We start from the raw sequence: 22,619 nt of genomic DNA on the forward strand, positions 1-22,619 counted from the left end.
TTGACATTAACATCCAAGTTACATGAACCTTTAACCTGCCCTCCAAATGGCACATCAGGGCTAACCAGGTAGACTATATTTAGAACAAGGCAGTCTTTACATATAACAGGTGTCTGTGTCCAAATAAGAGAGAGAGTAGACAGACTGACTGAGAGACAGAGCTGACAGACACAGAGAGAGAGAGAGAGACAGACAGACGGAGAGAGAGAGACTTGGTTTGCTTCGGCAGACACAGAAGACACTGCATAGTGTAGCTGCTCTTTTGCGACGCGTGTAGGCTAAACATGCTCCGTATGTGAGGTCACGGGTGTTCCCCCTCCTCCTCCTCCACAGCGCACACCGTTGTTGCCATAGATATGAATCATATCTATGGTTGTTGCCTCTGCAATTTTTATTGTGTGTTCTCCTCTGTCCATAGGTCTGTGAGCGTCACAGATACGAGCCGGCAGCTACGCAGTTGTGCGGTCATGTAACTGAATGACGACCTCTGATTGGTGAAATACAGTCATGTGGTAGAACTTTTTGTGGAAGTGTGTATCGAGCACAATAAAAAAGTATATGCGTTATCACTTGGATAACAAGAGAAGTAACGAGCCGTGAAGTGCAGAGTTGCGTTTCATATCCACAAACATACTCAAGTAAAAGCAAAAAAGTATTGTGCTTTAAATTTATTCATAAAAGTACAATTTATCAAAAAAAACTACTCAAGTAAATGTAACGGAGTAAATGTAACTCGTTACTTACTACCCACCTCTGGCAGTAGTATCCAGGTTTTAAGATTTGTGCATTGATTTTAATGTTTTATGAAACATTTTTTGTGCTAATTATCTAAATACTATCTAGAATTAAGCGTTTGTATCCATGTAGTTTACATATTTGTGCATTAATATGCAGGTTTTTCATGCTTTTAATACACGTGCACTAAGTGCAGTTCCTGTGGACCACCAGGGGGCGCTGAACGTTCCGCTGAACACCAAACGGAAGTAAAGCGGACCGGAAGTGTCGTTGGTCCATCTGTGAGTGGCGGCGGGACAGCTGCGTTAGCTACTTAGCTTGTTGATCGTTTTCAGGTAAAAACGTCTAAAACTCATTTTTCTACTCCGTCCGGCTTCAGGAGGAGCAGCGGGCGGACCGGAAAGAGAAAAACCCGCTTTTAGGTGTTAGCAGGCGGCGCTAGCTCTGATGCTAAGCTGCTGATTAGCCGCTGTTAGCTTCGGCCGGCTAGCGGGATGCTAACAGGCAGCGCTAGTTTTACCTGTTAGCGGTGATAAACTTTAACTACAGTTTGTGTTTTCAGTGTGAAGTCGCTGTTAGTTTGTGTTCGGTTGAGGAGTTCAGGTTGACGCTTAAGGAAGGAGTTCAAGGAGTTGGAGCTAGCAAGCTAACAGGCTAGCAGCTGCTTATTGTTTGTCGTCTTGTTGTTTTTCTTCTTCTTGAGGCCCAGACCACCACAGGAATCTGTCAGATGGATGTAAAATGTGTTTTAGACAAACTAAGATCACTTTCTGAGCCGGTCTGGATCAGAAAACAACAAAAAATCAGACATTAGACCCATAATATTCTGCGCATTTTTTTCAGTATTTATTCTGTACTGTCTTTAAACTTTTTTTTCTCTCATTTGGAGCTGCTGCTGTAACAGTGAACTTTCCCCACTTTGGGATCAATAAAGTTGATCTTATGTTCCTGTACCAGTATTTATTAGAAATAGTCTGTAGTACTATCCAGGTCATTATTTATGTGTTTAGACAGTTTTATGACACTTTTGTGGATAAATATCCAGATTATTTATACTTGTCGATGTGAATATTGATATTAATGGTAGTTTTGTTGGTTATTATTAGGACTATTTATGTTTTTGTCTGCTTATATCCAGGTTAGTTATGTTTCTGTGTATTAATATTCAGTTTGTATTTATGTGTGAATGTTTATATAAATGATATTGTTGAGCGTTAATATTGGGGCTGGATCTAAATATTTGGTCGTTATGGTGGTATCTAAATATTAATTTTGAGATCCGAATATTCAGATGACTGAAACACAACTCAGTAGGAAATACCGGTGAAAATGTAAACTATACGTCTGATTTATGTCCGGGAGTGGACTTTGAATGTAGCATGATCCAGTGCAAATGTAAATAAATAAAATAAACTGTATATAAACCCGTCTTACAGCTGAGTGACGACGTATTCTTCCACTCACCGACTGGTTCCCTTGAACCAACGAAATGCCGTAAACAGAGGACCTTCTGTGTTTGTCCTTTTGTCTGTCAGTGTCCAAGTTATTGATTCTTTTCTATGTTAATGTCAGGATTTTGTATGTTTTGGTGTCTTAAAGGCTCCTTTTATTGCATGTTATCACATCTAATTTTTGGCATGTTTCTAAGTATCGGTAGCGTGTTTTCTATGTAATGAAGTCGGTCTGTGGTTTTAGCTCCAGGTTCTTCTAATCAGACGTATAAAAAGAAAATATTTCTGTATAGCTAGCGTTACTCAGGATTTTCTGTTGTTTTTTTAAAGCACATGTACGATATTTATCCTTGATAAATACCAATCAGTATCAGCAGATACAAACCCAAAGGTGTAGCTCTTTGAAGTGTTACAGTCTGAGTGAGTGATTGGTAAAAATAAAGAACTGATCACGTTCTTATTGATCTGCTCCCTGACAGTGAATCGCTTCGATCTGATGGGCGACAGCGATGACGAGTTCGACCGGAGGAGGCGGGACAAGTTCAGGAGGGAACGCAGCGACATGGAGAGGTCCAGGGAGCGGGACGACCGGAGGAGGGACGACTGGCCCGACAGGTAGCTTCCTGTCCCCACGGGTAGCTTCCTGTCCCCACGGGTAGCTTCCTGTCCCCACGGGTAGCTTCCTGTCCCCACGGGTAGCTTCCTGTCCCCACGGGTAGCTTCCTGTCCCCACGGGTAGCTTCCTGTCCCCACGGGTAGCTTCCTGTCCCCACGGGTAGCCTCCTGTCCCCACTGGTAGCTTCCTGTCCCCACGGGTAGCCTCCTGTCCCCACGGGTAGCCTCCTGTCCCCACGGGTAGCCTCCTGTCCCCACGGGTAGCCTCCTGTCCCCACTGGTAGCTTCCTGTCCCCACGGGTAGCCTCCTGTCCCCACGGGTAGCCTCCTGTCCCCACGGGCAGCGTCCTGTCCCCACGGGTAGCTTCCTGTCCCCACGGGTAGCTTCCTGTCCCCACGGGTAGCCTCCTGTCCCCACGGGTAGCCTCCTGTCCCCACGGGTAGCCTCCTGTCCCCACGGGTAGCCTCCTGTCCCCACGGGCAGCGTCCTGTCCCCACGGGCAGCTTCCTGTCCCCACGGGTAGCTTCCTGTCCCCACGGGTAGCTTCCTGTCCCCACGGGTAGCCTCCTGTCCCCACGGGTAGCCTCCTGTCCCCACGGGCAGCCTCCTGTCCCCACGGGCAGCGTCCTGTCCCCACGGGCAGCGTCCTGTCCCCACGGGTAGTCTCCTGTCCCCACGGGTAGTCTCCTGTCCCCACGGGTAGTCTCCTGTCCCCACGGGTAACTTCCTGTCCCCACGGGTAGCGTCCTGTCCCCACGGGTAGCGTCCTGTCCCCACGGGTAGCGTCCTGTCCCCACGGGTAGCTTCCTGTCCCCACGGGTAGCTTCCTGTCCCCACGGGTAGCTTCCTGTCCCCACGGGTAGTTTCCTGTCCCCACGGGTAGCTTCCTGTCCCCACGGGTAGCTTCCTGTCCCCACGGGCAGCTTCCTGTCCCCACGGGCAGCTTCCTGTCCCCACGGGTAGCGTCCTGTCCCCACGGGTAGCTTCCTGTCCCCACGGGTAACTTCCTGTCCCCACAGGTAGCTTCCTGTCCCCACGGGTAACTTCCTGTCCCCACAGGTAGCTTCCTGTCCCCACGGGTAACTTCCTGTCCCCACAGGTAGCTTCCATTCACACCTGTGGTTCATGGTATCAATATCTTTCTCAGGTTTTTATTCTTGCTTCTTTTGTCTCCTCTGTGCCATGTTTGTAATTTCTGCATCTTTTTTCATTTTTCATGTTTTGTTTGTTTATTTTTGTCATTTTTTCCTCAGCTGTTTTGTAATTTGTGTCTAATTTTGGTGACTTTTTGATGTGTTTGTGGGCATTTTCTAATTGTCTTTTTGTGTAACTTTTACATCTTTTACTTTATTTTTGCAGCTTTTTTGTGTCATACAGTGGAGATGAAACGTTTGGGCAGCCTAGGTAAAAACTTGCATTAATGTGCATAAAGAAGCCAGGAAAGATAAAAAAATCTCCAAAATGCATCAAATTACAGATGAGACATTCTTGTAATATGTTAAAAAAGTTAGATTTTATTTCCGTCATTTACAGTTTGAAAATAACAGAAAACTCAATAATGCAGTCTGCAAAAGTTTGGGCACCCTGCAGAGTTAATACCATACATGGCAATTTCTGCCGATTTAATTTCAAATTTAAACATTTCTGTGAATCGTCTAAATCCGTTGAGAAAATTTTAAGGGGGGTTAGGTACTTTATTGTCGCCGATGTTAACGAAACTCAAGCGAATAGTTGTGAAATATACAAAAATATGCGCGATTCACCTGCCGTCTGGCTGTGGAGGGATGTGTCCTCTAATCAGACACTGGGGCTGCTGTGGGGTTACTGGACTGACAGCCTGTGCTCTGGGAGGAGGAGAAGCTCACAATAGCACCTGCTGCTGGTTGAGGACAGTAACTGCAGAATGAGCTGAGTTTTCCTATTAGAGTCTCCAAACGGCAGAAAAAGTTGCTAGATTTGTCACTAGTCGCTTTTGACAAAAAAAAGTCGCTAGGAGCTTTGAAAAGTCGCTAGATTTAGTGAGAAAGTCGCTAAGTTGGCAACACTGGCGCCGCTCTGCATCAGCTCGTTCTTCTTGTGTGTGTGTGAATGAACTGATGACGTCAGGCCGGGCGTCACATAAAAACTCACAACTCCATTTATATCGGTTATAGTTTTCTCATTTTATGTGGAAATTGTGAAATCAAGTGGGACCTGCATATTTCTCTTTTTTTTCGTGGAAATGTGAGATTCTTGCGAGAATTATGTTTTGCGGGGATTATGCGACCTTTGGGGAAATAATTGACCCCCGCATAATCAGCGGCATTTTGGTGATTAATGCGGGAATTCATGTGATCGCATAATCGCGTTTTTCTGGAGGGTCTAGTTACACTAGCAGCATCAACAGCTACTTCAAGTGCCAAGGCAAAAGATACACTGAAAGAGAAGGAAATGGCTGCAAGAAAAGCCCACCAGCAGTAGTTGAAAAGGAAGGCTGTCCAGAGACTTACACAGCTTGCTGCAAAGAGAAGAAAACTGGCAAAATAGGAGTGTTGCAGTGAACTGACTTGTATATAGTGTACATAGTAGTATAGAACTCTTATAGATTTGTGAAATATTTTGAACTGAAGATAGTGAGAAAAGACTGAAGAACATCTAAGTTTACTTTTCATTAAATTTGCTGACTTAAACAAGTCCGGTGTATGTTTTCTTTTATTCCCCTACATTTTTTTTCAAGTTTAAAAAGATCCCCTTTATCACAATGCAAGCTCAGAGGTCTTTTACACACACACACACACACACACACACACACACACACACACACACACACACACACACACACACACACACACACACACACACACACACACACACACACACACACACACACACGAGGAATTTTTAGCTGAGAAGTGAGGCAAAGTATATATGTTCATTTGGACAGAATTCATTCAAAGTGAGAATTAAACTCTCTTTTCTCTAGTTGAAGAACATGTAAGTGAACTTTTCATTAAATTTGCTGACGTAAACAAGTCTAGTATTACTATGTTTTTGATCATTTTTATCAGTCTAACTGACTTCTATTTTTATCTCTCAGCCCTAACCCTAACCTTCAGTTTACGCCTCCTGATATAATCCACTGTGGGTTTTGAGGTGTGTTTAGGATCATTATCCATTAGTAGAAGCCATCCTCTCTTTAACTTCAGCTTTTTCACAGATGGCATCAAGCTAGCGTCCAAAATGTGCTGAAATTTTATTGAATCCATTTTTCTTCTACTGGTGAAATGTTCCCTGTGCCACTGGCTGCAATACAACCCCAAAGCATGACTGATCCACCCCCATGTTTACAGCTGGACAGAGGTTCTTTTCATTAAATCCTGTGCCCTTTCTTCTCCATACGTACTTTTGCTCATTAAGGTCAAAAAGTTCTACTTTAACCTCATCGGTCCACAGAACTTGTTTCCAAAATGTATCAGGCTCGTCTATATGTTCATTTGAAAACATCAAACACTGATTTTTGTGGTGAGGACGTAGAAGAGGTTTTCTTCTGATGACTCGTCCATGAAGACCATATTTGTATCTCTTTATAGTAGAATAGTGCAGCACAACTCCAGTGTCTGTCAGATCTTTCAGGAGGGATCATGCAGTCAAACGTGGGTTTTCACTTGCTTTTCTCACAATCCTGCCAGCTGTTCTGTCTGATATTTTTCTTGGTCTTCCAGATCTTGCTTTAACTTCCACTGTTCCTGATGACTGCCATTTCTTAACTTCTTTCCAAACATGATATTAGCATCTAAAATTGCTTTGCTATCTTCTTATAGCCTTCTCCTGCTTTGTGAGCATCAGCTGTGTTCATTTCAGTGTTCTAGACAGCTGCTTAGAAGACCCCATGGTGCTGATTGTTGGGGAAAGGTCAGATGAGTCTGGGCATCGAAAAACTTTGAGAATAACATCACCTGGTCTTTCCAGATGATGATTGTGAACAATCCATGACACTGTCAGGACTCAGCTTTCCAAAGGGGGCGGGGCATGCTAACTCTGCAGGGTGCTCAAACTTTGGCAGACACTATTATTGTGTTTTTTGTTGTTTTGAAAGTGTAAATGATGGAAATAATGTCTTACTTTGTTTGACATACTATAAGAATGTCTCATCTGTAACTTGATGCCTTCTTTCCATCTTTCCTTGGCTTCTTTATGCACATTAATACAAATTTTTTACTTGGGGTTCCCAGACTTTCCATCCTCACTGTAGTTGTAATTTCTGCTTGTTTTTTAATTTAATACCTGCGTCTTCTGATTGTTTTTGATCATTTTAGTGTCGGTTTTGAATTATTGGGGGTCATCTTTTGCGTCTCGATCATTCCCACTCTGTCAGACTAATATCCTGCTGACTGTTGGTGTGAAGCTAAATCAGAAAATAAAGCTCCTCTCAGACCTGCACTAGTTTCTGTTCATCTGTCGGCCTCGTGTCTAATAGATCAACTCCTCTGTAAAGTCTTTATCTTCTGGTCGGTCTTGTGTTTATGTTTAAGGGTTGTGGCTTCATGTGACATTTTAAATGTGTTTTCAGGGACTGGGATCGCGGCAGAGAGAGGAGGCGGGAATACGATCGCGGTCGCAGAGAACGATTTTCTCCTCCGAGACACATCAGCCCTCAGCACAAACGAATGAGGAGAGACTGGTGGGTCCAGCTCGTTTTATTTAGGGTTCGTTTTATGTCAGAATGATCTGAGTTGACTCTGAGGCTGTTTGCAGGGACGACCACCGGGGGGAGCCGTACCGCTACGACCTGCCCTACGGAGGGGGAGGCGGAGCTCCGTTTCCAGGGGCGGGGCCTCAGGGCTGGCACCCCGACTTCCCCCACCTCCACCCCCACCACGGGGGTCACCCACTGCAGGGCAGGTGAGCTCAGGTGTCCTCTCAGGTCTGCCCCCTAGTGGCCAAAGACTCTATCCCATTAAATACTATTTATAGAGTTATATCTGTGATTTTATTGACATTTTCTGACAGTCCTTTGAAGTTATGCATTACTTTTATTTAAATGTGGTGATTTTTAAGTTTAGATTCGGTGAGTTTTCTCCTGTTTTCGTGCAGTTACAGTTACAGTCACGTATAGATTAACAGGAAGTCAGAGCAGGTTGGATGACGTTTGTTGACCTTCTATTGTTCTTCTCAGGCTGGGGATGGTGGATCCAGACCTGCCTCCTCCTGGTCCTCCAACCATGAGGAGTTTCAAGGTGAGCACAATGAAAACACCTGGATTTATCTGTCTCTAACACCTGTATTTACCTACATTTACCACCTGCATTTACCACCTGTATTTACCTACATTTACCACCTGCATTTACCTACATTTACCACCTGCATTTACCTACATTTACCACCTGCATTTACCTACATTTACCACCTGCATTTACCTACATTTACCACCTGCATTTACCTACATTTACCACCTGTATTTACCTGCATTTACCACCTGCATTTACCACCTGCATTTACCACCTGCATTTACCTACATTTACCACCTGTATTTACCTGCATTTACCACCTGCATTTACCACCTGCATTTACCACCTGCATTTACCACCTGCATTTACCTACATTTACCACCTGCATTTACCACCTGCATTTACCACCTGCATTTACCACCTACATTTACCACCTGCATTTACCACCTACATTTACCACCTGCATTTACCACCTGCATTTACCACCTGCATTTACCACCTGCATTTACCACCTGCATTTACCACCTGCATTTACCACCTGCATTTACCACCTGCATTTACCACCTGCATTTACCTACATTTACCACCTGCATTTACCTACATTTACCACCTGCATTTACCTACATTTACCACCTGCATTTACCACCTGTATTTACCTACATTTACCACCTGCATTTACCTACATTTACCACCTGCATTTACCTACATTTACCACCTGCATTTACCTACATTTACCACCTGCATTTACCACCTGCATTTACCTACATTTACCACCTGCATTTACCTACATTTACCACCTGCATTTACCTACATTTACCACCTGCATTTACCTACATTTACCACCTGCATTTACCACCTGTATTTACCTACATTTACCACCTGCATTTACCTACATTTACCACCTGCATTTACCTACATTTACCACCTGCATTTACCACCTGCATTTACCTACATTTACCACCTGCATTTACCTACATTTACCACCTGCATTTACCTACATTTACCACCTGTATTTACCTACATTTACCACCTGCATTTACCACCTGCATTTACCTGCATTTACCACCTGCATTTACCTGTATTCTGCACCAGTGTTGATGTAACACCTGTCTTTCCCTGCAGGAGTTCCTGCTGAACATGGAGGACAGCGTGGACGAGACGGAGGCCGTGAAGCGCTACAACCAGTACAAGCTGGACTTCAGACGGCAGCAGCTGCAGGACTTCTTCCTCCAGCACAAAGACCAGGAGTGGTTCCGCTCCAAGTACCACCCCGATGACATCACGGCCAGGAAGGCGGAGTCTCTGTCCGCCCTCAAAACCCGGCTGGGCGTCTTCCTGTTCCTGCTGGACAACAACTGGCTGGACAACGTGTCGCTGGACATGGACCACGCCCCCGCCATCATCAAGCTGCTGGACGCAGGTAAACGCCTGGCAGCGAACACGTAGCACCTAGAGGCTAGCGCCTAGTAGCTAGCAGCTGTCACTACCCGATCCGTCCCGGAAACCTGATTTGTACTGCGCATGTGCTTAAAGTACGTCACTCCGCTACTCCCGGAAAAAAAATAGAATTTTCTGTCAATTACTTAATGATTCAAGAATTATAGGGTTAAGCTAGTAGTAGGAACCTTTAGTAGTGAAACTGTGCGCCATCCTCCTCACTCTACGGCGATCTGCTTCTGTCGGAGGAATCACTCCGTTAAACTGCGGTCAAGTGAGCCGCCCGCACTCTGGGCGTTGCGCGGCTATTCTGCATAATACCGTAATGTTATCACAGGCGCTGAGCAGCCAGGCTGACAGACGTCCGCTGAAAATACATGCTGTTATTCAGATTTTGACTTTCAATATCTCCAAATCCTGAGGCGGTGACAAAGATCTCTCACTATGGCCTTGTCAGAGGTCATCCCAGCTACCACCTGCACAATATCACCTGATTTTACTGTAAAATTTTAGAGAAAATTAATGTCAAAGTATGCTGAAATTTCAATCGTCCGGCTGGCCAACGGCAGATGGGCTGGCCCGTATGAGAGAGGTTCTGCTTAAGGTTTGTCCCTGTTAAAAAGGAGTTTTTCATTGCCACTGTCGTCTGAGGGCTTCCTCTGGGGGTTTCAGGCCACATGGGTTTGTAAAGCGTCTTTGAAACATTTTAATTGTAATTGGTGCTATATAAATAAAACTAAATTGAACTGAATTGAATTGAGAATCAGCCATTATGCATCAACACAACTGAAATTTCAGCATACTTTGACATTAATTTTCTCTAAAATTTTACAGTAAAATCAGGTGATATTGTGCAGGTGGTAGCTGGGATGACCCCTGACAAGGCCATAGTGAGAGATCTTTGTCACCGCCTCAGGATTTGGAGATATTGAAAGTCAAAATGTGAGTAACAGCATGTATTTGCAGCTGTGGGGCTGCTCAGCGCCTGTGATAACATTACCATATTACGCGAAATAGCTGCGCAACACCCAGAGTGCGGGCGGCTCACACGGAGTGATTCCTCCGACAGAAGCAGATCGCTGTAGAGTGAGGAGGATGGCGCCCAGTTTCACCACTAAAGGTTCCTACTACTAGCTTAACCCTATAATTCTTGAATCATTAAGTAATTGACAGAAAATTCTATTTTTTTCGGGTTAAAGGTTAAAATGCCTAAAATGCATGGAAAAACGAGTAGCGGAAGTGACGTGCTTTGCGCACATGCGCAGTACAAATCAGGTTTCCGGGACGGATCGGGTAGTGACAGCAGCTAACACCGAGAGGCTAACACCTGACAGCTAACACCTAACACCTAAAGGCTAACACTTAGCAGCTAGCACCTAGCAGTGAGCAGCTAGCAGCTAATGCCTAGAGGCTAATACCTAGCAGCTAGCACCAAGCAGCTAGTAGTGAATACCTAGCAACTAGAGGCTAACACCTACAAGCTAACTCCTATCTCCTGTTGAACCAGAGGGGTATTATTATGTGGGTATTATTGGGTATTTTTCTTGTCCTCAGAGTGTGTGTCTGTGTGCAGCTGTGATAAAGATGGAGGGCGGTACAGACCTGGACCTGCAGGTTCTAGAGGTTCCTGCTGCTGCTCTGGTTGCTGGCAGCGACACCAGCAGTGGTGAGAAGAGTCAGACTGACCTCAGCGGAGGAACTACCGCTCCGACCGGTTCAGAGCCGACGGTGAGTCTGACAGAGCAGAAAACCGGAGACGGGACGGGAGACAAGAAGGACTCTGAGAAGGTGAGGACAAAGACCTGATGATGTTCTGGTTCCACTTCCTGTATGACAGCAGACCAGAAACCAGCAGACGTGTCCTCGTCCTCTAGACCAGTGGTTCTCAACCCTGTTCCTCAGGACCCCATGTCCTGCATGTTTTAGATGCTTCCCTGCTCCAACACACCTGATTCAAATGATCAGCTCGTTATCAGGCTTCTGCAGAGGCTTGATGACGAGCTGATCATTTGAGTCAGGTGTGTTGGAGCAGGGAAGCATCTAAAACATGCAGGACATGGGGTCCTGAGGAACAGGGTTGAGAACCACTGGTCTAGACCAGCACTGATCCCAGAACAGCCGTCTTCTTTCAGTCTGCTGTCAGGTGTAGTGAAAATGTCCTCACCTGTACACTTTGCCTCCAGCGTCCTCATTAAGTTTTCCATCAGAACTGTATCTGATGAGAACAAGCAGATTGTCCGAGTTTGACTCCTCCAAGGATCCATCCACCTGCACAGCAGATTCCCTTTCTTCACTCTGTCCATCAGCTCACTCTTTGTGTCCTGGTCCATGTGGGTGATGTGTTGGGATGTCGTCCTATCAGACAGCAGCACTGCTTCCATCTGCTGCCTGTTTGTCTCTGTGCATTGTCCCACACATAGCTACATCAGCAGGCTTTATTCAGGTTTCTCTGATTGTGTGAGGCTTTTTTACATGTGCAGTTAAATCTACCACCTCATGTGATGCCTGTTGGGCTTTGGTTGTTTGGCTCGTTATGGCTTTCCTCTGGCCTTGCAGCTCTCTCTCTTTTCAGCGGAAAAAATCTGTAGGTTTGGCAGCAAGAGAGGGATGCTTTGTTTACAAGAGTCTCAGCATTTTGACAGGCTTTAAAGTAGGGCTGCACCTAACGACGCGTCGTCAGAGCACGATACGTCATCAAAAAAGGAAGCGAGCACGCAATGCAACAGAAATTCCCTTCCGACCGCATGCACGATGCAGCGCCGACGTTCGTCCGTGTCCCGCGCTCTGGTCGGAAGGGAATTTCTGTTGCATTGCGCGCTCACTTCCACTTTTGATGACGTATCGTGCTCAGACGACTTGTCGACGCGTCGTTAGGTGCAGCCCTACTTTAAAGTCTCATGTGCAGCACCTCAGTACACATTCACTGGTAATGATGTACATGAATCCATACTGAATGTATTCCTCTCAATACTTGGAAGACTGGCTCGGCTGCTCACTGATCCCTCTGTAGTGGTGGTCTCCTCCTCCTCCTCTTCATCATCCTCCTCCTGGTATTTTTGTCATTTTGAGTCTCATTTTAATAATTTTTGTCCCGTTTTTGTCATTTTTTTTGTCTATTTTAGTCATATTTTGTCTTAATTTAGTCATTTTTTGGTATTCAGAGTTAGTTTTTTGTGGTTTTATTGTGTCTTTCTGATCTCAGTGTCATCTCCTCCTCCTGTAGATGTTCTTCTGTCTCCATGTTTCCTCTCTGCTCCTCATCAGTAGATGTTCTTCCGTCTCTGCTAGGGGTGTAACGGTACACTAAAATGTAATTTCGGTTCGGTTCAGTTTCCTAGAGTATTCGGTTCGGTTAATTTTCGGTACAAAAAAGGCAGAAAAAGAACGTGAATAAGAACGTAGTCCCGTGGCAATAAAAACTCCAATGCCATGTGTTATTGCTTTGGCCCGGTCAGAGTCGCGTGTTAGAGGTTGTTTAAAAGCAGACGTTATCGGTGTTTGCACCAAGCTGGTTTTCTTTCTTGTTGATGTAACATTTACTGTCGGGTGATGCCGTTTTAAGTGCGTTAACATATTAGACGTGTTTCCTGTAGCTTACCCGATCTCCGTGGAACAGTGCCAACACACAACTTTGGTTTTATCCACTTGTCTTTGTCCATTGGTAACTGTAGAAGGAAAACCAAAATGTTCCCAAACAGGAGAGCGTAGTGAGCTGGGAGGGTCTTCCAGCTCAGGTTGATGCCATTTAGCACGCCTGCTAGCAACGCCTCCACTTCTTCAAGAAGTGGAAGAAGTGGTGTCCGACACTCTAAAGCGTCCGTGTGAAAACACGTTAAGGACTTTAGTTCCCGACGGAGCGCTTAGATCACTCTAGTCATAAATTTGAAGAGAAAATAATATGAAATATGAACCGAAACGGTGCGTACCGAAACGGTTGAATACAACCACGTGAACCGTTACACCCCTCGTCTCTGCTCTGCTCCTCATCAGTAGATGTTTCTCCATGCTGGATGATCTCCAACAACCTGCTCCTCTGCTATCTCCTGCAGATTTCTAACTGAAACCTGCAGAATGAAGTGATTTTGATGATTCCTAAAGTAAAACTCCTGCTTTGCTGTCAGGACTGTGAAGATGCCAAACGTAACGGTCAGAAGGAGAAAGACGAGGAAGAGGAGGATGAGGAGGAGAAGAAGGATGAAGAGGAGGAGGAGGAGAAGCCCTCTAAGAAGGTGAGTCTGCTCCGGCTGGTCTGAACGTCCTCCATGTTCTGGTTTTAACGCCGTCTTCTGCTTCTTCTCAGGGCAGGAAGAGGAAACGCAGCGTGTCAGCTGACAGCGGCGAGGGCAGCGCCTCCGACTCTGACTCCTCCCACTCTGAGAAGGAGGAAGACGAGGAGAAGGAGGAAGAGGAGGACCGAGGAGATGGTACGTACAGCTGGATGTAATATTATACTACTGTTAATAAAGTACCTCAGAATGTTAATTAATGAACTTCAAAACAAATCTCAGAAATACCTAGTAATTAAGAAATAATTATAGAAGGATGGAAAAGGCTGAACACAGTGCAAGAACATTTTTATTATGAAGTCTGAGCTGTATTAATGAACCTTTAAAATGTAGTAAACAGAAAATCCAACAATTCTTCGTAAGATATATATATAATATGTAAATCTACAAACATCTAGCAGATAACAGCTAACACCTAGTACCTAGCAGCTAGCACCTAGCATCTAACAACTAGTAGCTAGTACCTAACACATAACACCTAGCAGATAGTACCAAGGAGATAACAGCTAGCACCTATCAATTAGCATCTAGGAGCTAACACCTAGCATCTAACAACTAGTAGCTAGTACCTAACAGATAACACCTAGCAGATAGTACCTAGGAGATAACAGCTAGCACCTATCAACTAGCATCTAGGAGCTAACACCTAGCATCTAACACCTAGAAGCTAAGACTTAGCAGCTAGCACCTAGCAGCTAACATGAGGTGATGCTATTTACAGCTGGATTTTACAAATCCTAATAAAATGCCTCAAAATGTTAACAACATATGAATTACATTTTTTTTAAATTGAAACTCTATCAATGAACTTTTAAAAGCTCCAACAATTCTTAATAAAATGTCTACAAAAAAGGTAAAAATCTGAACTAAAAGGTGTGAAAATGTTATATAAATGTCCACTAAATGAATGAACTGCATAATGAACGTGATTGTTTTTTAAATTGTATTTATATTTAAAATAAATGTTTGTACATGTTTCAGAGCGCCGTAAAGAGCGAGGGAAGGAGCGTGAGAAGGAGGCGCCGGCTAAGCCCCGCCCCCTCCACCTCCACCTCACAACCTCACTGTTCATCCGGAGCATCCCTCCAGAGGTGTCCAAGGAGGAGATCACTGCTGTGAGACACACACCACACACACACCTGTCCTCACTAAACACACACACCTGTCCTCAGCAGCTGTACTAACCTGACTGATGTCTCCAGCTGTGCCGCAGGTATCCAGGCTTCCTGCGGGTAGCGCTGTCGGACCCTCAACCTGAGAGGAGGTGAGAAGGTTTCCTCTGACAGTGCACTGGAAAAAATGAACCTCCCAAAACAAGAAAAACAAAAGTTATTTCAAGGAACTTTTACCTTGAAATAAGTGAAAAATCTGCCAGTAGAACACGTGAAAATGTCTTTAAGATTTGTAGAAATAAGATGTGATATTTAGGATCTTGAGATCTAAAACAATAGCTGGAGAACTTATTTTAAGCTCCATTCTACCAGGATTGACAAGCTCATGTGTCTTAAAATAAGCCAGACATGCTAAAAAACAGTTTTTTCACTCAAAAACAGATTGTTGCTTTCATGTAACCTCCTAATCTGAGATGTATTAACCCTCCTGTTGTCCTCATTTATGGGCACCAAAAAATAGTGTTTCCTTGACTGAAAAAAATCAGCAAAAAAATTCCCCAAATTTCTGAAAATTTGCAAAACCTTCAGGAAGATAATTCCAATAATTCTTTAAAAGTTCTACTTTGAAAAAATCCTCTAAATTTGGCAAGAAAAGTCTTGTAAATATTTTCAACAAATGAGTAAAAACCTTCCAAAAAATCCTAAAAATATCTGAAATGATTCCATAGATATCAGTAAAACTTCTAACATTTTCTTTAAGAACTTTCACAAAAAATCAACCAAAATCCAGCAAAATCCACTGGATTAGACCACATCTAAACTGGATAACAGTGGAATATGTGGCTAAAGTCCTGATAATTCCTGAATATCTGGTGGTTCTGATCAGGCTGACATTGGTTCTTGTATGATCTTTTACACACAGAGCTGAGGAGGTTTGTGTGTTTTCAGGTTCTTCAGGCGCTGCTGGGTGACGTTTGACCGCAGCGTGAACATCAAGGAGACGTGTTGGAACCTGCAGAACATCCGGGTAAGCCACCAGAACCCCGTCAGAACCAGACGTAGACGTAGACGTAGACGGGTCGCTGACGTCTCTGTCCTCCCTCAGCTCAGAGACTGTGAACTGTCCCCGGTGGTCAACAGAGATCTGTGTCGGCGAGTTCGCAGCGTCAACGGTCTGACGCACCACAAGCCGGTGGTGAGGAACGACATCCGGCTGTCTGCCCGGCTGGTCCACAGTCTGGACCAGAGGGGGGCGCTGTGGGTCGGACAGGTACGCCTGCACACCTGAACACGTTTACATTTAAGCAGCTACTGTCCAAGTTTGGGTCGCTTTGTGCCTGAGTTTTTTGTTTAGTGTCTTGTTTGTCATTTTTGTGACGCATTTTAAGATCCTGTGGAGTTATTATAACTCAGGTGTTGTCTTTTTCAACAGTTTAACAGTAGGTTTACAACTTTAAAACCACTTCAGATGACTTTTGTAATTATTCAGACTGCTGTTAAGTATTGTGTGTCGTCTTGTGTCTTGATTTAATCATTTTTTGTGATTTTCTGACTGATTTTTTTCGTTTAGTGTCTTGTTTATGTCTTTGTGTCTGTTCTTTGTTGTTTTGTATCTTAATCCACACTTTCATTTATACTAATGGAAGTGGCAATAAGAAGGAATACATGATCATTAAATCTGCTTTTTTGCGATCGTTAAGTTGAAATTCATGATACACGTATTGAAAGAGGCCAGTTGTCAACTTACACTTTTTGTCAAGTGTATTTGACCATTGTTGAGTGTTTTCATTTCAGATAAATGAAATAATTTTGTGTCATTTTTGTGACAAATTTTAAAATCCTTTTTTTGACAAATTTCATTATAAAGTTATTTTAAATCAGGTTTTGTCATTTTTAACAGTTTTAGATTAGTTTCACAACTTTAGAGTGAACTTTAGAACTATTTAAATTATTGTGAAATATTTTCTTTTTGAGAAACATTTAAGATTTTTTGTCATTTTTTGAACCCAGTGACTGTTTTTAAACTCATCTTGGACAATTTTTTGCGTAGTTTTAGACAGTTTTCAGTTTTTGTTGACCCATTTTGGAATAATTTCAAGATTTTTTGGGTCATTTTACAGTTTGTAGATGATGTTTGAAATATTTCAGCTTATTTTGGATGATTAAGTTCTTTTAGGATACTGCATTTAACAACCTTTGAAAGTTTTAGAGGTTTTTTAGTTGATTTAGACGAGCTTGAATCGTTCTGGGCTGATTTTGAATCATTTTAGACTTTTTTTACGTTATTTAAACTATTGTTGAGTTTTTTTCATTTTGGACAAATGTTGAAGAATCTTGTGTCATTTTTGTGACAAATTTTAAAATCCTTATCCTTTCAAATTATTTTACTGAATGTTGACTTATAGAACAGGTTTTGTAATTTTTGAACAGCTTTAGAGTAATTTCACAACCTTTGAGTCACTTTTGGATTGAAAGTTTTAAATTGTTTTTGAGTGGATTTAGACATGTTTGGAATCATTTTGAACAGATTTAAAGTCATTTTGACATTTTTACAGAATAATTTTGGCACTTGTTGAGTCATTTTATACGTTTTCATTCCGTTGACAGTTTCTGATTAATGCTGGTCATTCTAAAGTTATTCCTGACCGTGTTAAAGTTGTTCTTTACGACTTTGAAGTCACATTGTTATATTTCAGAACATTTGAACCTCGTTTGAGTTTTTCTCTGAATTTTTTTTTATAAACTTTGTCATTTTGGACAATTTTTGTAAAACTTTGGATGGTTTTCAAGTTTTGTGGGACCCCCTTTGAGTCATTTTGGAGACATTTTAAGAACTTTTTGGTCAGTTTTAGTCATTTGATAATTTCCACATCATCTTTTAAATATTTGAAGTGATTTTGGATGATTGTTAAGTTATTTTAAAGTATTATATTGCCATATTTAACACATTTTCAGCCGTTTTCAAAGTTTTCGGTCAGTTTTGGAAGTTTTCAGTTATTTTTTACACATTCTTTAGTTCGTTTGGACTATTTAGAATCAATTTGGGCAGATTTGGACTCATTCTGGACATTTCTAGTTATTTTTTGATATTTGTTGAATCATTTTGGACAGTCATGATTTTTTTTTTTTTGTGATTTTATCAGGTTACAAACTATTTCTGACTAGTCTATAGTTGTTTTTAGACAAGTTTTGAATCATTTGGCCATTTTTTGAAGTAGTTTTAGGCTGGTTACAAGCTGTTCTTGAATGATTTGAAGTTCTTCTAGACAAATTTTGAGTCATTTTCAAGAGGTTTTTGTTCTTGGTAGCCATCAATGCAAAACACTGGTCAGTCGCAGTAAAGAAAGCAGCCTCTTTGGTGGAATAACAGATTTGTTTTAACCAAACATCCACCACCATAGAACTGGTCTGTATTATTCTATCAGAGCAGGTTGAACATTGGAGACCAGATGTTCACATCAATGAGCAGGACTCTACTTTATTTCTACTGTTATGCCTTCAAACTTTGATCCACAGATTGGTGGAAGAAAAGACGATAAAACCAAGACGACCCACCTTCTTAGAATATTTAACTCTAAAACTAACGTTACTTTGACCCCAGATTGTCCTCGTGATCGGCTCAGATCACGGTCAGTCAGCTTGGAGATGATCAGGTGTGAACTTCTCTCCTCCAGATGGAGACCAACCCCGTCCTGAAGAACATCACAGATTACCTGATAGAGGAGGTCAGTGCTGAGGAGGAGGAGCTGACGGGCGCCGCCGGGGGCAACGGCGATGACGCTGGCGACTCCAAAGACCCCACCTCCTCCTCTGAGGTTACCTTGGAGACAGACGACAAGCTGCTGAAGGTGGGAGGAGCTCTGTTCGTGGTGACACTTTTATGTGCAGTCGTGATGTTGATGATTTAGTCTTTAGTCTCCAATGACTCCTACAACTCTGAATCTTCTCTGATGGAACCACTGAAACATGAATCTTTGTCATTGAAAATAGCCTTGTCAGAAAGACCACAAATGGAGGGAAATGGCGCCGATTCTGGCGCCGTTCCAATCCATCTGTGGTCTTTCTGTCTTGGTTCTTCAGGTTCTTGATGGGTCTAAGTCAGGACTTTGGGGAGGCCAATCTAGAACCTTCATTCCAGCCTGATGGAACCATTTCTTTACCATGTCTGATGTGAGTTTGGACTCATTGTCTGGTTGAAACATCCAACTGTGTCTAAGATCAACCTTCTGCTGATGGTTTTAGGTTCTCCTGAAGAACGTGGAGGTGATCCTCCTCCTTCATTATTCCATTTACTTTGTGGAAAGCTCCAGTTCCACAGAGCATGATACTGCCACCTCCATGCTTGATGGTAGGTTTGGTGTTGTTGGGCGTAAAAAGAAAGACCCGCCCAAGACGATCTGAAACCAGGACCAAAATCAAACCTAAACCAGTCCAAACAAGGTTCAGAACCAGTCAGAATCCAGCCCTAAACCAAAGATGAAACCAGTCCAGAAGCTCTTCTAGAAAGCTTCATATCTGGATCGGAGGAGTCAGCAGAGCAGCTGTAGTCCACTGGAATCACTCAGGAGAAGAGGTCATGAATCTAAGATAATTAGATCAACAGAACTTTCTACATCAACAAACTGATCAATGAAGTTATTGTTTGTCTGTTTTTGACCCAGAAAACTTTGTCAGATTTCCAGACCTTTAATAAATCTATAAAAGAACCAAAATACAGGATTCATGTTTCAGTGCTTCCATCATCAATCCAGAGTTCCAGGAGTCGTTGGAGACTAAAGACGATGATAAACATGGACTTATAGTGGATTTAAACCTTGTCTTTACTGTGTTCAGGTTCTGGACCGACTGCTGCTCTACCTGAGGCTGGTTCACTCTGTAGATTATTATAACTTCTGTGAGTATCCTGCTGAGGATGAGATGCCTCATCGCTGTGGGCTGGTCCACGTACGAGGACCTCTACCTGTAGCCAAGATCACAGCAACAGAAGGTGAGCCAATCAGAACGCTGCTAATGACTGTTACAGTGTGAGATGTTCTGGAGTGTGAATACCGCTGATGCTGTTGGGTCTAATCCAGCGCTGTGCTCTGATTGGACAGTGAGCGAACACCAGAAGATGTGTGAGGAGCGACTGGCTCCTCTGCTGTCGCCTTCGGAGAATCTGAGTGAAGAAGAAGCTGCTAGACTGGGAAAGAAAGACCCAGAACAGGAGGTAGAACGTCCGTCTGGCTGGTTTTATATCCGTCCTGTTTCTCTCAGTAGTCCCAGTGGCAGCAGAATAACCGGGTAGTTTCAGATGGTCCTGTTCTCAGCTGGTTTCAGGAGATACCAGAGTGTTCCTGTGCCAGATGAGATATGTAAAGCCTTGATTTATTCACCTGCAAACGTCCTCATGGACCATGAATGAAAGCTTGTTGTTAGGAATGTCACTAATCAACCAAAGTAGATCTCTAACAAGGCAGAAGATAGAGAACGTGTAGATCAGCTGTAGTTCCTGGTTGTTCCAGCTGGTGGAGCCTCTTACTGTTTAATCCTACAGAGACCAGAGGAGGCGTCACTCAGACTACAGTTAAGGCAGAGAGCATTGTGGGAGTTTCATTGTGTGTCTTGTTTTTGTCATTTTGTGTGTTGTATGCATCATTTTGTGTCTCGTTTTTGTCATTTTGTGTGTTGTATGCATCATTTTGTGTCACATTTTTGTGGTTTTGTCACTTGTTTGTGTCTTCTTGTGACTTGTTTTTGGCGTTTTGTCTTGTTTTTGTTGTTTTGTCTCATTTTTGTTGTTTTCTGTCTAATTGTCGGTGTTTTGTCTCGTTTTGTCATTTTGTTTCCCTTTTTTGTTGTTTTGTGTCCATTTTGTTGTTTTGTCTTGTTTTTGTCATTTTGGTCTCATTTTTGTTTTATGTCTCGTTTTTGTCGTTTTGTGTTTCGTTTTTGTTGTTTTGTGTCTTGTTTTTTTTTGTTTTGTGTATCGTTTTTGTTTTGTCTCGTTTTTGTTGTTTTGTCTCGTTTTTGGCGTTTTGTGTCGTTTTCTGTCTCATTTTGTGTCGTTTTCTGTCTCATTTTTGTCATTCTGTGGTGGTTAATGCCACTGAGTTTTGTAGCTTATTAGCTGATTGACGTTTTCTTCTAACATCGTACGACGTTTCCAACCCGTCTTTGTCCAGGTGGAGAAGTTCCTGTCGGCCAACACTCAGGAGCTCAGTAAAGACAAGTGGCTGTGTCCACTGAGTGGGAAGAAGTTCAAGGTGAGGCCCACTTCCTGTGTCCGCTACCCTCTCTGGCTGGTTTCCATGGTAACAGTCTTTATTGTTGTTCAGGCTCCAGAGTTTGTACGCAAACACATCCTGAACAAACACGCCGAGAAGGTTGCTGCCGTCAGACAGGAAGTCGAGTTCTTCAACAACTTCTTGCTGGACGCCAAGAGACCTTCGCTACCCGAAAACAAGCCCCTCCCACCGCCGGCTCAAGGTGCTGCCCCGCCCCGTAACTTCCTGTTTGTCACCTGAACCCAAATGTTTTAGAATACTGACGTTCTCTCTACTGTTTTTCAGCCGCTCCCCCCGGTCTGCCCGGGTTTCCTGGTCAGTCGCCTCAGCAGCAAAGTCTTCTGGGATATCCTCCAGGAATCAGACCTCCAATGCCCGGCTTCCCAGGTTGGTTGTCCATCAACTGGTCAACTAGACGCCAACTACTTCTGTGGAGGTTCTCAGTCATCCAGGTCCTGGTGATGGTAGGAGCTTCAGGAGAAACCAGCTGGAAGTTCAGGAAGACGTTTCTAGAAACCTCCAGTTGGTTTCTCCTGAAGCTCCTACCATCTCCTCATCCTGTAGATGTTTTTCTATCTCTGCTCCTCAGCTGCAGAAAGATGTTTGTCCATGCTGGATGGATCTCCAACAACTTGAATTATATTAAAAACTACCTTTACAAATCGTCCACAATAACTCAAAATTTATCAGATATGAGCTAAAATGCTAAAATGTTGGTGTGTCTGTGTGCTTCAGGTGGTGGACCTCCTCACCCTCCCAACCAGTTCGGGGCTGGACGTGGGAACTACGACGGCTTCAGGGGTCACCTAGGAGGAGGAGGAGGCTTTCCTGGGAAACAGAGAAATACCAGGTAGAGACGAGGCTACGACATACGGCACACAGAAACACGTATTGATCAGCTGTTGATCGACTCTGTTTGTGGTTCCAGGGGTGTTCGAGGAGACCCTCGGTCCATCATCGAGTACAGAGACCTGGACGCCCCCGACGACCTGGACTTCTTCTAAGCTCTGGAAACCGGAGGATGTTCTTTTTTACTTTTTTATTCCTACGTTCGCCCTGATTCCTCCATTATCAGTTAGGACAGAAACTGTAGTGTGTGTGTGTGTGTGTGTGTGTGTGTCTGTGTCTGTGTCTGTGTCTGTGTGTGTGTCTGTGTGTGTCAGCTGGACCAACTATCAGTTATTAGTGATGATCATTCGTGACACTTTTCCAATAAAGACCAACACAGGAGACCAGATGACGTGTAGCTGTGGTTGAATTCATGTTCCTTTAGCTGCGACTCACCAAGCATGGAGGTGGCAGTATCATTACACTATAACTGACTGAAGCATGGAGGTGGCAGTATCATTACACTATGACTGACTCAAGCATGGAGGTGGTGGGATCATTACACTATGACTGACTCAAGCATGGAGGTGGCGGTATCATTACACTATAACTGACTCAAGCATGGAGGTGGCAGCATCATTACACTATAACTGACTCAAGCATGGAGGTGGCAGCATCATT

The 22,619-nt window shown here is 43.5% G+C and overlaps 1 protein-coding gene across 1 annotated transcript; it reads left to right on the forward strand.

The window, feature by feature from the left end:
• The first annotated feature begins 956 nt into the window (after positions 1 to 956).
• LOC110972988 (serrate RNA effector molecule homolog) lies at positions 957 to 22,345 on the forward strand. The gene is made up of 21 exons (XM_051944682.1): positions 957 to 1,070; positions 2,666 to 2,801; positions 7,352 to 7,462; positions 7,537 to 7,683; positions 7,958 to 8,018; positions 9,132 to 9,429; positions 11,020 to 11,234; positions 13,568 to 13,675; positions 13,747 to 13,870; positions 14,714 to 14,847; positions 14,935 to 14,996; positions 15,793 to 15,871; positions 15,950 to 16,114; positions 18,519 to 18,692; positions 19,678 to 19,831; positions 19,941 to 20,053; positions 21,009 to 21,089; positions 21,162 to 21,312; positions 21,396 to 21,497; positions 21,846 to 21,960; positions 22,039 to 22,345. The coding sequence occupies exons 2-21, from the start codon at positions 2,683 to 2,685 to the stop codon at positions 22,112 to 22,114; spliced, it is 2,589 nt and encodes an 862-aa protein (XP_051800642.1). The 5' UTR covers positions 957 to 1,070; positions 2,666 to 2,682; the 3' UTR covers positions 22,115 to 22,345.
• The last annotated feature ends 274 nt before the right edge of the window (positions 22,346 to 22,619 follow it).

This window comes from Acanthochromis polyacanthus, chromosome 24 (genome assembly GCF_021347895.1).
Source record: "Acanthochromis polyacanthus isolate Apoly-LR-REF ecotype Palm Island chromosome 24, KAUST_Apoly_ChrSc, whole genome shotgun sequence".
NCBI lineage: Eukaryota > Metazoa > Chordata > Actinopteri > Pomacentridae > Acanthochromis > Acanthochromis polyacanthus.

What these genes read in the sequence shown, in the direction of transcription:
- LOC110972988 (XM_051944682.1), top strand. Translation starts at nt 2,683, where the DNA reads ATGGGCGACAGCGATGACGAGTTCGACCGGAGGAGGCGGGACAAGTTC. An exon ending in CAACCATGAGGAGTTTCAAG is followed by an intron (nt 8,019 to 9,131) that starts GTGAGCACAATG and finishes CTTTCCCTGCAG; the next exon opens with GAGTTCCTGCTGAACATGGA. An exon ending in GGGAAACAGAGAAATACCAG is followed by an intron (nt 21,961 to 22,038) that starts GTAGAGACGAGG and finishes TTGTGGTTCCAG; the next exon opens with GGGTGTTCGAGGAGACCCTC.